Raw genomic sequence first — 15,926 nt, 5'->3', positions numbered from 1 at the left:
TTTTTGCCAATTTCTTTAGTGGGAGACCTAAAACGACAGAGGAGAAGAGAGGGTACGGGATTGGAAAAGGACCTTGAGTCATGTCTGAGCATTGCCCACAAGACTGTGGCTACAGTTATAAACAATACGTTTTCATTGGTAACTGTCATCTCCCATGATTTTAAAAAAGGTTTTAAAGAAATAGTTTTCCCTCGTGTCATTCAAAACCCATATGGCTTTCTCGTTTGGAGTACAAAAGATGTTCTGTCATAGTGCTCATGAACGCGCCGTAGACAAAAAAAAAATGTCACTAAAACATGACTTGGAATATGATGCATGAGTCACATGAACTACATTTATGAAACTTGGGGCCTTGAGTCCTTTAACTCACTTTAAAGTGAGTTAATATAAACTGCCATTGGATTGAAAAGTCAGACCAAGATAATCATTAAAACCTTTTGTGTTCTGCATAAGGAAGAAAGTCATACGGGTTTATAATGACATGAGGTGGGAGTAAATTATGAGAGAATGTTCTTTTTTGGGTGAAGTATTTCTTTAATACAATCTTAGTGTCAGTTTTCAGTGATGTTGAACCATCATTAACATCTTTAAATCTCCATTAACTGATATTGTTTTACTTAAATTTCACATTTGAGCAAGTTATAAATTGTAGTATTTAGTAGACAGATTACACAATCCTGTGGAAACGGAAGTACAATGCATCTGCTTACATAAAATTTTTAAATAAGGTTAGATTTGATCTTCCAGAAACTCATTAGCATCTGATTGGATGTGATGACACATTATTTGAATGTAACATGGGGTCAAATTTGAATGTGACTGTAATCTGTGTAGACCGCAATCTGTTGTATGCTGTTTGTGTCTGAAAGAAACCTCCAGGATGGATGGACGATTTGACCGTGTTCACAGGTCAGGAAGCTTGTGTGGCAGGTCACTATGTTCTCTAAGCCTTGCTATATTTAGCCAGGTCGTTGGGTGCACTTTAGTTCAGAGTTCTTCTGTAGGCAGCATAGAGTACAAAGTAAAAACCAGTGGCTTTTTATCTTTATTTTATTTATTTTTTCAATCAGGATGTGGGATCAGGGATACTGTTTGCTCTTATGTGTCCTCAAGGATACAGTCAAGGTTAAGTTTGCTCATGCATGACAGGTGCAGCAACTTTATTTAGAACTGCAGTTCACAGTTGCAAAACCAGTTACTCTTCTGCACAGCCTTCCTCTATTATCAGCTGTATTTTTCTGCTGCTCACTCAAAATAGCCATCGTTTTGCTCAGTATTCTTTTACCAAGAGAATTGTTGACTAAGACTACTGTATTATATCTCTTGAGGGTAATTATGCTTACATTTTCATAGTACTATCCTTTTAAGCATGTCATTTTTAACAGCAAAGCATTTCCACCAGATACATTGGCAGACACCCAGATCCTTTAAAGTGATTCAACTCACCTGTTGTTGTGGAGCTTAATAGTACCATCCATAATGTTCCTCTCAGAGGAGTGTCCAGACATAAACTCTGTCATTTATTTCTGACCATTCTTTGAGCCTATAGGGGGTAGTTTAGGTGGATTTGCAAGGGGCAGTATGATGCCTTTAGTTTTTAAGTTGAAAAATATTGGTAGAGAGATGTTTTTCAATCTGCAAACCCCTGTCTGCTATTACAGATGAGTCTTTACAGCTAGGTAAGTTCACTAGGTTTGGTTGTTCTGAACGTCAGCTGTATGCATACTAGGCCATGTTGTGTTTTCAGTGACACTTGAGTCTAATGTGTTTTGTCAGAGTTAGCTTGCCTCTATAAGAGGCTTTAACACTTGGTTAATCAAACAGAACTGTGGATTCCCAGATAAACAGACCTGGGTTGAGAGAAAATCCTCTTTTGAAGTGTATGGTGAGAAAAAGTCAAAAGAAATCAACTGTAATGGCACTGTAATGAAGTCCACATAGGTATCGTCTGGGTCTTATCAAATGGGTTGTTGGCCATGTGATCAGTTCACCTAGTTTTTCCTCTGTTTGCATGCCCATATAGCTGAGAAATCTGCCTGTGTTTCTAATATCAAGTTACACAGCAAATAGGGGAACTACTGATTTGCAGCAAACATATGACCTTTTTAACAATAATTGGTTTAAACACAATAGAACAATGCTTTTGGAGCTCTTAGCTCATTTATAATCATTCATTAAAGGATGCTTAGATCACACTCTAGCACACTCTTATCTACGTTCAGTAAAGGCCATATCACTGATAATCGGGTTTCGCCTGTTAGCTGTCAGTGGGTGGAGGGACAGAGTTCATTTCCTTGCAAGTTCGTTCTAATTTTCACATAATCAAAACTTACTTAAATTATCAATTATGCAACCCAAAAAAAGTAAAGCCTGAAAAAATACCTGAAATGCACTTCAATTTTTTAAACTTTGGTTCCCTTTTCTTTCACAATTGATACTGTGGTGGAGTATGCCATTCTTTATCAGTGATTTGTACAAATGCCCTGCATTATCTCAGAACTTTGATGGCTATGTCATGGTACAGAGGTCCAAGCAGTTACCGGCTCGTGAGACTGATGTAGTCACTCAGATAGTTCAAAGTGGCATGTCTTTCAAGATGGACTGCATTGAACTGCCAATAACGGTAATTTATTTTAGATCTTGTTTGTGTTAAAATAGTGATAACTATTGAACTTCATTAATACCTAATGAGTTACTTATGTCATTTTACTATAACTAGTGAGCTTGAATAAACTGCTTGTTTTATGATTATAAGTTTTGAGTAGCCTATACAATAGAGTATTTGTATCATGGAGTATTTTTTTTTTAAAGTATTAAGTTAATATTTTCTTTGTCAATAATGTGTTTGGGGCTGGGTATTGCCAACTACTTCTCAATATGATACACTTGATATATGTGTCACGATTCGATACTTTGTGATGCATCACAATATCATAATTGGACCGTGGTAGAATCTTCCCTTAATTTTTGTCCAGTAAGGTGCCTCGAAGCTGTTTTAATATTAAAAGCTGTATTCAGATTTGTGCTTACTTTTTATTTATTGAACTGTAGGAAATGATATTAAAGCAAGCATTAATAGATATCTATACAAGGATATCTATAAAGTATCAGTGCAATATTGTGAGAAAAGAACCCGCTATAAATAAATTGTATTGGCACAGCTTTAAATCTTTCTCTTTCTTTTTACAGCAAGATCGTTTGGAGGTGTCTGGCCCAGCGGTATCTCCCAACGCTCTGTCGTATAGTTCAGATGGTGGTCAGTATGGTGTGGATTCAGTGGATGGCACCCCGGACCCCCAGCGCACCAAACAGGCCATTGCCCAACTGCAGCAGAAAATCCTCAAACTCACAGAGCAGATCAAAATAGAACAAACAGCAAGGGACGACAATGTAGCCGAGTACCTGAAGCTGGCCAACAATGCAGACAAACAGCAGAGCGCTCGCATAAAGCAGGTGTTTGAGAAGAAGAACCAGAAGTCTGCACAGAGCATCCAGCAGCTCCAGAGGAAGCTGGAACATTACCACCGCAAGCTTCGAGAAGTGGAGCACAATGGAATACCACGCCAGCCCAAAGATGTCCTGCGAGACATGCACCAGGGTTTGAAGGATGTGGGTGCCAAGGTAATGTCTGCTATCTTTTCTTACAGATTGGTATATTAAAAGCTTGTGTTTAGGAGAGCTTGGAGTACAGGTTTGCATTTCTGAAATGTTTGCATTTATCGTAGGTGACCAACCAGGCTTTTTAAGCTTAAGTATGACAAATGCAATGTAACCCAAGCATTTACTCTCTTCCCAAGCCAGGTTTGGATCTTTTTGGTGATTAAAAGAGCTCATTTAAATTTAGATTAGTATAACTACTTTAAATAATGATACCAAATGAATGATGTTGTTTAGAATAGCAACGGTTTATATTCATGTTGATCTAAAGCAGTGAGACTATCTACCAAAATGATTAAAAATTGTATTTGTAAAAACTTGTAACATTTAATTTGTAAAATTTTATATTTCGAAATGTACCAAGTTAGAGGGTACTCTGTATAATTTAGAGCATTAGTCTGTTCTAATTGCGAGTTTTATGGCTCATGGCCCCGTTTTGTAATTGTTGTTGTTGTTGTTGTTGTTAAATAAATGTCATAACCGGCAACATCGTCTTTTTATTTTGTACATCAGAGATAGGCCTGTCATGATTATTAAATAGGCGAATTTTAATAGCAGTTGTATGAGATAACCGTGATTATTGTGCACTTTAATTTCCAATCACATTTTACTGTCCCAGTAAGGGAATTTAAGCGAATATAACCAAATAAATATATATATATATATATATACACACCATGAACGGTTTGTTTGTCTCAGTTTCCGGTGTTTGCATTATGCATTATGAGAGCAATCCAACTGAACCCCAGCCGCCTTACTGAGCCACACCACGGACGGCACTCAGAGCAGCTACTGAAGAGCAAGTGAAGATTAACCACTTCTGAAGCGCTGTGATGCAGGTGCCACCTGCGAAGGTTCACACACAAATATAATATAATATAATAGCTACAGCTATTCAGGTTTGCTGTGTTCCAAAAACAACAGTGTAAATGTAAAATGGACCAATACTAAAGTTGACAAAAAAGAGAGGTATGTTAAGTGTTTGGAAATATTTTGATATTTAAAATATTATTTTCATGACATTCATACGTTTTTAAAGCCTTAGAGGATATCTTATATTCCTGTTTTATTATATGATATCAAGTTAAATATGAATAAATTACTTCTTAAGGTGTAAGAAGAATGACAATTTGTATGACAATCGTCATAATTGTAAAAGCCCTAAAACAATAAATCGTTGTAATCGCAGTTGTCAGACAAATTTAATAATTGTGACAGCTCTAATCAGAGATATTACAATATTAATGATAGCATTAAATTATATTTAATCTTTGGTACACATCTTTGTTTTTGTGTCAATGAAGGCGTACTTGAGCCTTACTGATGGTGCTGTGGGGGTACTTGCGGCAAAACAGGTTGGGAAATACTGATCTTAAGTATTTATTCAGGCTTTTGGTCATTTTACTTGTCAACATTTTGTTTTTGGTCTTAGTACCATGGTTTCACTTATAGTTTATTTCATCAGCCAACTTTGGCCAGATATGAATTATAAAAAAATAGTTCTGCCTGTCAGTTTCATATGTAGTTGACTTAAAATACTTTTGGAAAGTTGACATGTCTTGCATTGTGACATGCTATACTTCATTTAAAATAATAACAGCATATTGCTACATAGTAATTCTGTAGAATTTATGACCTCATATAAATTGAAATTGTCGCTTTATATACTCCACAGAATTCGTTAATACAGAACATGACTTTAACATTGTAAAATGGCCACAAAGTTTGGCTTTTAGTAACGCACAAACTTGCTTCATGATGTCTTTTTGAATATATCTTATGTTCTTTACTGTCAGTTGTTGATAAAACAATAAAAAATAAACAATATCAATCACATATAGCACAGAACCGGCAAAGAAACAGAGCAGCGACTCTCTCGTCTATGGCTTCTCATTTCTAAAACTGTCTCTTTTACTTGCATCCTTTTGCGTCCTGTCAGCTCCCTTTTAGGATACGATGAAAAGATGAAAGAAAACGAGGACTGAGGAATCCAAGTGATATGTATTTGTAAAATAAAACGTCCCGCTTATTTAAGCGTCATTTCAGAGCGTCGCCTTAGCGCAGCTGCATTGCCTCGGAGCGCTTGCCATTATGTTCAAATTTGATTTAATGATATATTAAGAATAAATCCTAATAATTCAAGATGCACTCTCGGATATGACAATTACAGGTAAAACTGCGGTGAAACGTGAATTAGAACTCTTGTGTCAGATGTAAAAGGGGAGGAGAATTTATGCATGCGTCAGGTGCTTCGACAAAAGATTTCCACATCGAATCCATCTGTGTATCCTCTCTCATGTCTCCTCATAAAGCTTCCTCTGTCATCGTTCATATAATCATGCGCTAGATTAATGTCTATTGAGATTAATGTCTGTTGTGTAGGTCCCCCTCGTGCCGCCAAAACAGCGCCAACCTGCATCTCAGAATAGTATTCTGAGATGCTATTTTTCTCACCACAGTTGTACAGAGCGGTTATCTGAGTTACCATAGACTTTGACAGTTCGAACCAGTCTGGCCATTCTCTGTTGACCTCTCTCATCAACAAAGCATTTCCGTCCACAGAACTGCCCCTCAAGCGATAGAGAGATTGTGATGTTTGACGGGTTATTTCATTTATGATCACATGGACCGAAAACAATGTTGCAAAATATCTCAAAATTCGAAAAAAAATTTTGGTTCGCAATATATCGAAATTCGATTTATCATCCCATCCCTAATATTCTTATACATTTTAACCGTAATATTTATATATATATGTGTTATAAATATCTTGATATTTTAATAAAACAAATCCTTGGACATGTACCCAGCTTCAACTACCCAGATATTCTGGATATTATGTAGAGCTTTTTACAGATTCAAGAAACAAATGAGATGTTATAATTTTATTTATTTGTGACTGAGGCACAATCTATCCATTTAAAGAAATTGTGTAAACCACATATTTTCAAAATCAATGGTTGGTTGTCTTCATTGACTAGTTGGTCTTAAGGAAGCTCTGTATAATTACACTGGTTAAGGGTTATATCCACGAGACACTGATTAGATGCAACACCTAAAGACATCCATCTGCATGTGTACGTACATTAAACAATGTCGCAAAAATGTGCAGCCCTGCAAAAGTGTAACAGACAGATTCAACAAACAAGCTAAATAGCTATAAACTTTTATTGCACTAACTTTCATGGTCCTAATAAACATAATGGAACATTGCTCACTGCAGGCGATTTGAAGTCTGACTGTAATTTTCTTGAAATGCAATGTTGAATTTGAATTTCAACAATGATGAATTTTGAGTTGCAACTTCTCATAAGGAGTGTTAAAGGAGTATTTCAACCCAAATGTGAAAATTCTACCATCATGTATGCTATTTACCATAATGTCGCTCCAAACCATCTTTATTTTTCTTCCATGGAATATACAAATTTGTATAAACTAGAGCTTTCATAATTAACGCATGCGATTCATTGAAGTTTAATGCGTTCACTTTTCTTAAGCGCGAATAACGCATTTACCGTTAATACAGCATAAACACTGGTGTGAAGGGCGGAACCTTTTGTAATGTGTCCGCCCGGAGTCATTACACTGATGCACATGCCACAAACAGACAGCCCCAGAGCCCTTCTACCAAGATGAGCCTACAAGCTTAGCATAAAACAGCATAACGTGGTGGTCCTATAGACATTATATGGTCGGTCATAAAACGTTAGTTGACTGTTACACTCTCTCTAATGATAGAGCTGCAGAAATTGCTAACTCAGTAAATAAAAGAATCTCTGACAGCACCTCCCTGTCAGTGATAAAATGATGGAGAAAGGAGCTCTTAGTACTATTTGATGTACAAAACAAGCCCAGATGGGACTTGTGATAGAAATTAAGTATTTTTCAGCGTAAGGTGTATTTTCATTACCACAGAAGCACACCAAATCTTAACTATCACCAAAACGCAGAATGAGACGTTTTTGTCTGCAAGTGCTTCTCATGGTGAGTTCCAGTTGGTGCTGGACGCTGGCATTGACGCTCTGACGCGAATCATGAACGCAGCTTCATGATTGCTGTAAAAAAAGAGGATAACCACAGTCTACCGGCAGACTAATATTGTGGAGGATGAGAGTTTGACATTTAATGCCCACTGCAATGAATATGCAACCTATGTGGGGTGACTATTTTCAATTAGTCAAACTTCCGCTTAGACTTTGGGAAACGTTTAATGTTATTTGAATTGGTGATATTTTAGAAGGCTTTATATTGTGGAAGGCTTTGTTTAGACAATGTTAATAAAGCAATAAATTGCTACGTATTGTTTTGTTTTCTTTCCTAAATTAAAAATATATGAATTTTGACAAGAAAAGTGTGTGTGTGTGTGTGTGATGTGTGTATGTATGTATGTATGTATGTATGTATATTAGGGTAAAATTTCTGCACTTTTAAACTCTGCAATTATTCGCGATTAACTACATAATTTTATGCGATTAATCTCGACTGCCAGCACTAATCACTCATTAGTCAACCAACCTGACCAATCTCATCCTATCCCAAAATAAATATTTTGCCATAAATTGATTGTTTTCTTCCTCAGGTGACTGGTGGCCTCTCCAGTTTCTCTCAGGCTACCCACTCCGCCGCAGGAGCAGTTGTGTCCAAACCCCGTGAGTTTGCCTCTCTTATTCGCAACAAGTTTGGAAGCGCAGACAATATCTCTGCCCTAAAAGACTCTTTGGATGAACAACAAGGGGATGAACCTGTACCAAGTGCGGGGACGGCTTGCACCAGGACCCCAGGACCTGGGCAGCTCCAGTCAAGCCCAAAATTCGGCAGTGAAGACGATTGCTCCAGTGCTACGTCAGGGTCAGTAGGTGCAAATAGCACCACTGGGGCTCCGGGAGGGCCTCCGAGCTCAAAGGGTAACACACTGGAGCACGGCCAGAGCTCTGCCTTTGATGCTCTGCTGCATGAGATCCAGGAACTGAAGGACAACCAGAATCGACTAGAAGAATCCTTTGAAAACCTGAAGAGTCACTATCAGAGGGATTATACGGATATCATGCAGGCTCTGCAGGAGGAGAGATACAGGTACATGCTACTATAGAAATGTATTCTATAGACCTATTTACAGTAGCGTCATATTTGAAAACAAGGCTGTGAGGGATAGAATTCATAGTCCCTTCAATGACTTGCACTGTATAAAGCTCCTAGATTGCACCTTAAGTTTTTTTTTTTTTTTTTTTTGACTACTGACATTTCTTGGATTGATGTTTTTTTTTCCATGTTTTGTCAGCGGAACGATTCAAAATACTTAAAACAACAGTACAACCCATTGAAGAGACCGTAAGTCTATCCCTCACAACCTCGTTGTCATTCCCATCAAAAATCAAAGATGTCGTTAATGTGAATAAAGTCCATTGGTACTGGTTGTGTGGTTTGTCATCTACATCACAGTACAAGAGTGGAGTGGAGCGAAAGCAATTTCTCTACCCCACTTAAACCGTTCTATAATCACTCTGCTCCAGCTTCAATCCAGGTTCTGGATTTCACACTCACTGGTGAGAGAAACACCACTCTCCGTTTGCTCAATAGAAAAATGTGTGCCAAGTTGCCAATCCACAGTAAAGTTTATTTAATGTTTTTTTTATTTTTTTTATTAGGGCTGTCGATTTAACATGTTAATTCAGTGCGATTAATTATATAAAAAATAATCATGCCCCCGGACAATAATAAGGGATTTTCCTACCATCTGAGCAATTCAAGCTTGAAGTACTGTACCACCAAGTACAAGTCCACAAACAAAACACAGCTCGGGCTTAGATCGGGCAGGCCATTCCTTCCAATCAATCCCCTCCAGGTGGATCCATCATCGCCAACATGGGCATTGAAGTTGCCCATCAGGACTATAGAGTCCCCAGGTGGCACCCATTGCAGGGCCCTACTCGGGGCCTCCAAAAAGGCCTGATACTCCAAACTGTGGTTTATTGCAGAAGCACAAACCACGGTTAGAGCCTTCCCCTCTGCAACACAAAGTCACATTGAAGCGACCCTCTCGTCTACTAGGTTAAACTCTAAAATCATGGTGCCGAGCCGGGAACTTGTGAGTATCCCCATGCCTGCTCGGCACCTCTAACCATGAGCGACTCCGGAGAAGGAGAGGGTCTAACCCCCATGGAAGTTTGGTTCCAGAGCCAGAACTGTGCATGGAAGTAAGTCCAACTACATCTAATTGGTATCACTCAACCTCCTGCATTAACTTTGGCTCCTTTCGTACCTGAGAGGTCACATTCCAGGTACCAAAAGCCAGTTTCCTACCATCTGAGCAATTCAAGCTTGAAGTACTGTACCACCTTCATGTTTTTACAATTCTCAGTCAGCAGGGGAAAGTCCACAAACAAAACACAGCTCGGGCTTAGATCGAGCAGGCCGTTCCTTCCAATCAGTCCCCTCCAGGTGGATCCATCATCGCCAACATGGACATTGAAGTCGCCCATCAGGACTATGGAGTCCCCAGGTGGCACCCATTGCAGGGCCCTACTCAGGGCCTCCAAAATGGCCAGATGCTCCAAACTGCGGTTCAGTGCAGAAGCACAGACCATGGTTAGAGCCTTCCCCTCTGCAACACGAAGTCACATTGAGGCGACCGTCTCGTCTACTGGGCTAAACTCCAAAATCATGGTGCCGAGCCAGGAACTTGTGAGTATCCCCATGCCCACTTGGCACCTCTAACCATGAGCAACTCGGAGAAGGAGAGAGTCCAACCCCCATGGAAGTTTGGTTCCAGGCCAGAACTGTGCATGGAATTAAGTCCAACTACATATAATTGGTATTGCTCAATCTCCCGCATTAACTTTGGCTCCTTTCCTACCAGAGAGGTTACATTCCAGGTACCAAAAGCCAGTTTCCATAACCAAGGTTCAGTCCGTACAGGCCTATGCCTTTGTTTGCTGCCCACTGGGCATCAAAGCTTTCCCCTATTTTCCTCCTTGTAGGTGGCAAATAATGATTTATATAGTTAATTTGATTTTAAAATATTTAATCAATTGACAGCCCTAATTTTAATATCACAAACACTTGGAAATAAAATTTGTTAAATTAAAAATATTAAAGTTTAATACTTATTCAAAACGTAACATTAGCCGCATGTTACGCTTGTCATGAAGCAAACTTGGAGAGCAAAAAATACTGATGACTTTAAAAAAAATCTGCTTCTCGTTACAGGGAAAATCACATAAATTCGCTCCCTGCTCCACTCCCCATTGCTCACTTACTCTTGCCTACATAGATTTAAGTGTTTCAAAGGTTTTTATTGAGGTGTTTGTCAGGGTCAGAAATTATGTAGGGCTCAGGGCAAAATGCAAACAAAAGTGACAAAAATACCCCCCAAATTAAAAATGCCCTTGTAATGAATTTCTTTTATTTTGTTTTGTGTTTTGTAACATACGTAGTTCTTAACATTCTATTCTAGGCCTTCTTCGTCATAAAATCTGAGTTGTTGATTTAATTTTATAATTCTCAATCTAATTATAAGTATTTGAAACGAAAGGATGACCCATGTTTATGTTCTCAAAGTACAAAATGCCTCTGAAAATTAAATCCGGGGGCAATTTCTGCCCCTTAATACAATTATTTTGTAGTCAAAACAGCACAGTTATTTGGATAGGATGATAATGTGCTAGTTGGTTGGCTACTTTCTCACCCTTTATATTTGTTCAATTATCTTTATTATTAGGTGTGAGCATTTAGAAGAGCAGTTAAATGACCTAACAGAGCTGCATCAAAATGAAATTCTGAACCTGAAGCAGGAGCTGGCCAGCATGGAGGAGAAAATCGCATACCAGTCTTATGAACGAGCCAGAGACATACAGGTACCTATATTTGTATTCTGTATTTATGCGTTTCTCAGACTTTTATCCTTAGTGACTTACAGTGCACTCAAGTTGTACCTTTAATACATGTTCCCTGGGAAGGGGAACCCATGTCATTGGCGCTGCTAGCACTGTGCTCTAATAGTTGGGCTACAGGAACAATTATTTCCAGCTTGGATATATTATATGTTGTAAGGTGTGAACTTTTAGAAATAAATTTGAGCAAGTCTTTTTTTTGCTAGCAGTTCAAGTATATGGACTTTAAGTGAAACAATATTGAATGCAAAGACTGCTGATGGGAAAGAGCATTTGATGTATTCCTTAAGCTATTTTGTATTGATCAGGTGGACAACGTTTATTCTCGTAATTTAATTTTTTAAATGTGACTGACTTACTATCCGGTTTTATTGCCTAATTTTTTTTTTTTAAAAGATATCAATCAGCTAAAATGTACACGTTCTGCTCTATTAGGCTTTGTTTCAATATGCTCGCATTAACTGCAGCTGCATTAGCCTGGAGCCAGTGATTTGTCTATTACCCATAACACCACTCTCCCTCCCTTTCTGTAGGAGGCGCTGGAGGCTTGTCAAACACGCATTTCTAAGATGGAGCTTCAACAGCAGCAGCAACAGGTGGTTCAGTTAGAGGGTTTGGAAAATGCCACAGCACGCACTTTACTCGGCAAACTCATCAATGTGCTGCTGGCCGTCATGGCTGTTCTTCTAGTGTTTGTCTCGACGGTCGCAAACTGTGTGGTTCCATTGATGAAAACACGTAGCCGTATGCTTTCTACAGTTCTCCTTTTCATAATGTTGGCTTTTCTCTGGCGGAATTGGGAAACCATATCGCAGTACGTAGACCGATTTCTGCTGCACCCCAGATGACCTGCAGGGTAGCTGCTGTTGTTTAATGAAGGGACTGGAGGGTTGGAACTTTAAGAAGACTAACACTGCCTCAGTTGCACTTGGGACAGAGGGACATGGCACAAGAGTGGTGGACATGGATAAATCCCACAACCTCTTTTTTTTTTTTTTTTTTTTCTTTCACCAAAGGAGTGAATTTGTTTACATTTCGAAGACCTTTTTCCGTCAACATGAATTGAGTTGCTGAGTTTCCCTTTATTTGTTGTGGGAAATGATGCATGTTGTGTTGTTCATTGTTCTTGTAATTATTGTTAGGACATACATTTATGCAATTTACTGAGTGTGGTGTTGCATTGAAATGAGTGGTTTTAACATGGACTGGATGGAGATGTTTCTCCTCATTTTAATACCATAGTTAATGCTCTTTTCCCTTCTAATTATCTTTTAATCTGTTCCTTTTATTTCTCTCACTCTCTGCTACGGTCTTCTCCCTTTTAACTCTCCTATAAATTTCCAGGACTCATCATTCACTTTTCCACTCACAACCGTTTGCTGCTGTTTGGACTTCACTGCAGTTGTCACTGAATGAAGGAAAAAATAGATTCTGTTGGAGAGGAGGTGTCTTGAGTGTGATTGAATGGGCTTTAGTTAAGACTGGGCCAAAAAACCAGAACACTCTGAACCTGAGCTGGCCCAGACTGCCCCGTCTTCATCACTGGCCTGGCCCCATGCCCCCTCTGGCCTGCCCTAGTAGAGGCACAGTCCCCTGATATATGAACTAAACGAACATACTTGAAGAGCTAGAAATGCTCAAAGACTCTCAGTGCTTCCGTACTGTTTCTTATAGCGACAATGAAATAGTCCTTTTTAGTTTTATTTTTTATTTTGTAAAATGAAAAGAATAAACATGCTGTTTTAAAAATGCTAAGCTTTGTCTCATGATTGATGATATTTGTGTAAATTGATATTTGTGCTTCTGTATAGTCATACACACATACAAGAAGTAATTGCTGGGTGCCCTGTGCTATCTACAAATTTGTGCCTTAATTTAGACAACAAAGTGCAGCAAATGTGACATGATGTGACATGATGTTAAAGGAATATTCGGGTTCAATACACGTTAAGCTCAGTCGACAGCATTTGAGGCATAATGTTGATTACCACAAAAAAGTAAATTTGACTTGTCCTTCCTTTTCATTAAAAATAGCAAAATTCGAGGTTACAGTGAGGCACTTACAATGGAAGTGAATGGGGTCAAGTTTTGGAGGGTTTAAATGCAGAATTGTGAATTTTATAGTTTTTTTCTAAAAGAACTAGCTTTAATTATTTTGTTAGAACTATGTACAGCTAGCGGTAAAGTTGTTTAAATCATCATTTTTACAGTCGTTTTAGGGTTAGTTGACATTACAGAGTTGTACAATTGGCTATAACTTCACGCAGAAAAGGTTAGTAATTGATTTTATCACACTAAAATCCCGTTTTTTTTTTTTTTTTTTTAAATAAATTGTAGCTGATAGGTTCTTTATTTTTTTACAAATTATTTTATCTTGAGGCTTTAGACAACATTTTTTTATTAAATTATTTGAATGTGGTCTTATATATTCCTTGTATACCTCCAACAGTGGACATCAAATTGCTTATTGTGGGTAGGATGCATCATCAGCTGGGATAAGGATATACCCATCACTTTATGAATGAGGCGCCACTTATTGGACTGGATGTTTCATATCATCCTACGGAATTCTTTATCGTTTATACAGTATTTCACGTGCATTAAATAATTTATTAATGTTACATTAATTTATCAGAATACATGAAGTCCCCCTCTATTTTATAACTATATTTTGAAATGATGAGATAGTTAGTAGTAGTATTTTTCCTGTTGAGATTCAATGATGTTTCTTAATTAACAGTTTCATTCTTACATGGTTAACTTGTTTTGCAGTTTGAAGAGTTTCACTTTTCCAAGAATGAACAGGAAAGACTGATTTGTGTTTGGATTTTCAAAATGATCAGTTTGGGTATTGGCAGACTGTTTTGTTTTTGGGAATTATATAATGTTCTGTTATTTGTTGATTTAATCATGGATAAACCAATTTTGCAAGCCTTGGGTATTTACAGTGGTACAACATTCAGTGAAAAATTAAGTTTGCAGTCTTTCTGACACTTAAAATTACAACAAATGGTGTAACTGCTGGGGAAATAATGTGAACAGTTTACATATGTAGTTAAAGAGAGTTCACCCGAAAATAAAAAATCACTCATTATCTACTCACCCTCATGCCATCCCAGATGTGTATGAATTTCTTCTGCTGAACACAAACAGATTTTTAGAAGAGGTCCACACAATGTAAGTGAATGGTGACCAGAATTTTGAAGCTCCAAAATTCTCAAAGGCAGCATAAAAACAATCAATAGTGATTAAATCTACACAGATCAGCCACAACATTAAAACCACCTGCCAATATTGTGTAGGTCCCCCTCATGCTGCCAAAACAGTGCCAACCCTATGCTATTATTCTCACCACAATTGTACAGAATGGTTATCTGAGTAACCGTAGACTTTGTCAGTTCAACCCAGTCTGGCCATTCTCTGTTGACCTCTCTCATCAACAATGCGTTTCCGTCCGCAGAACTGCTGCTCACTGGATGTTTTTTGTTTTTGGTACCATTTGGAGTAAATTCTAGAGACTGTTGTGTGTGAAAATCCCAGGAGATCAGCAGTTACAGAAAAACTCAAACCAGCACATCTGGCACCAACAATCATGCCACGATCCAAATCAGTGAGATCAAATTTTTCCCCATTCTGATGGTTGATGTGAACATTAACTCCTGACCCGTATCTGCATGATTTTATGCACTGCACTGCTGCCACACAATTGGCTGATTAGATAATCGCATGGATGATTGTTGGTACAAGACAGGCTGGTTTGAGTATTTCTGTAACTGCTGATCTCCTGATTTTCAAGCACTACAGTCTCTAGAGTCTACTCAGAATGGTGCCAAAAACAAAAAAAATCCAGTGAGCGGCAGTTCTGCATATGGAAATACCTTGTTGATGAGAGAGGTCAACAGAGAATGGCCAGACACCTATCATATACAGTAGCTTCTGAAGATGTGGTGTAACCACTGGAGTTGTATGGATTATTTTTATGCTGCCTTTATGTGGTATTTGAAGCTTAAAAACACTGGCCACCATTCACTTGCATTGCATGGACCAACAGAGCGGAAATATTCTAAAAATCTTAATTTGTGTTCAGCAGAAGTAAGAAAGTCAAACACCTGGGATGGCATGAAGGTGAGTAAATGATGAGAGAATTTTCATTTTTGGGTGAACTATCCTTTTAAAATTGTTAATTGGTGATTTGTGTCAAGTTTATTTGTCAAGTTGAGTTCAGTCATTTACAGTTGAACATCTGTCCTTTGAAGATGTTTCATCATTTCCCCAGGTGACTTAACTAGCTGAAATTCGTGAATTACTGTGTGAGTTGCTTCAGTGATGATGACCCTTAGATTAGAGTGTGATGTTGAAAAATGTCTCATGGATATAGTG

The 15,926-nt window shown here is 38.2% G+C and overlaps 1 protein-coding gene across 5 annotated transcripts in view; it reads left to right on the top strand.

Moving 5' to 3' along the window:
• Positions 1 to 13,301, top strand: part of LOC127426273 (transmembrane and coiled-coil domains protein 1-like) — a 41,474-nt gene extending 28,173 nt beyond the window's left edge. For 4 of the 5 annotated variants that reach the window (XM_051672966.1, XM_051672965.1, XM_051672963.1 and 1 more), the window contains exons 5-8: positions 3,190 to 3,621; positions 8,237 to 8,730; positions 11,375 to 11,510; positions 12,080 to 13,301. In XM_051672966.1, coding sequence (XP_051528926.1) covers positions 3,190 to 3,621; positions 8,237 to 8,730; positions 11,375 to 11,510; positions 12,080 to 12,394 — 1,377 coding nt within the window. In that variant the 3' untranslated portion in view covers positions 12,395 to 13,301. Of the gene's footprint in view, positions 1 to 55; positions 2,624 to 3,189; positions 3,622 to 8,236; positions 8,731 to 11,374; positions 11,511 to 12,079 lie in introns of those variants that run through there. The other variant, XM_051672967.1, reaches the window with a different exon arrangement.
• Positions 13,302 to 15,926: the final 2,625 nt, after the last annotated feature.

The sequence above is a fragment of the Myxocyprinus asiaticus genome, chromosome 35, assembly GCF_019703515.2.
Source record: "Myxocyprinus asiaticus isolate MX2 ecotype Aquarium Trade chromosome 35, UBuf_Myxa_2, whole genome shotgun sequence".
In the NCBI taxonomy this organism is placed as follows: domain Eukaryota; kingdom Metazoa; phylum Chordata; class Actinopteri; order Cypriniformes; family Catostomidae; genus Myxocyprinus; species Myxocyprinus asiaticus.
Note: the sequence above shows the minus strand (reverse complement) of the source record. Positions and strands in the feature narration are given on the sequence as shown.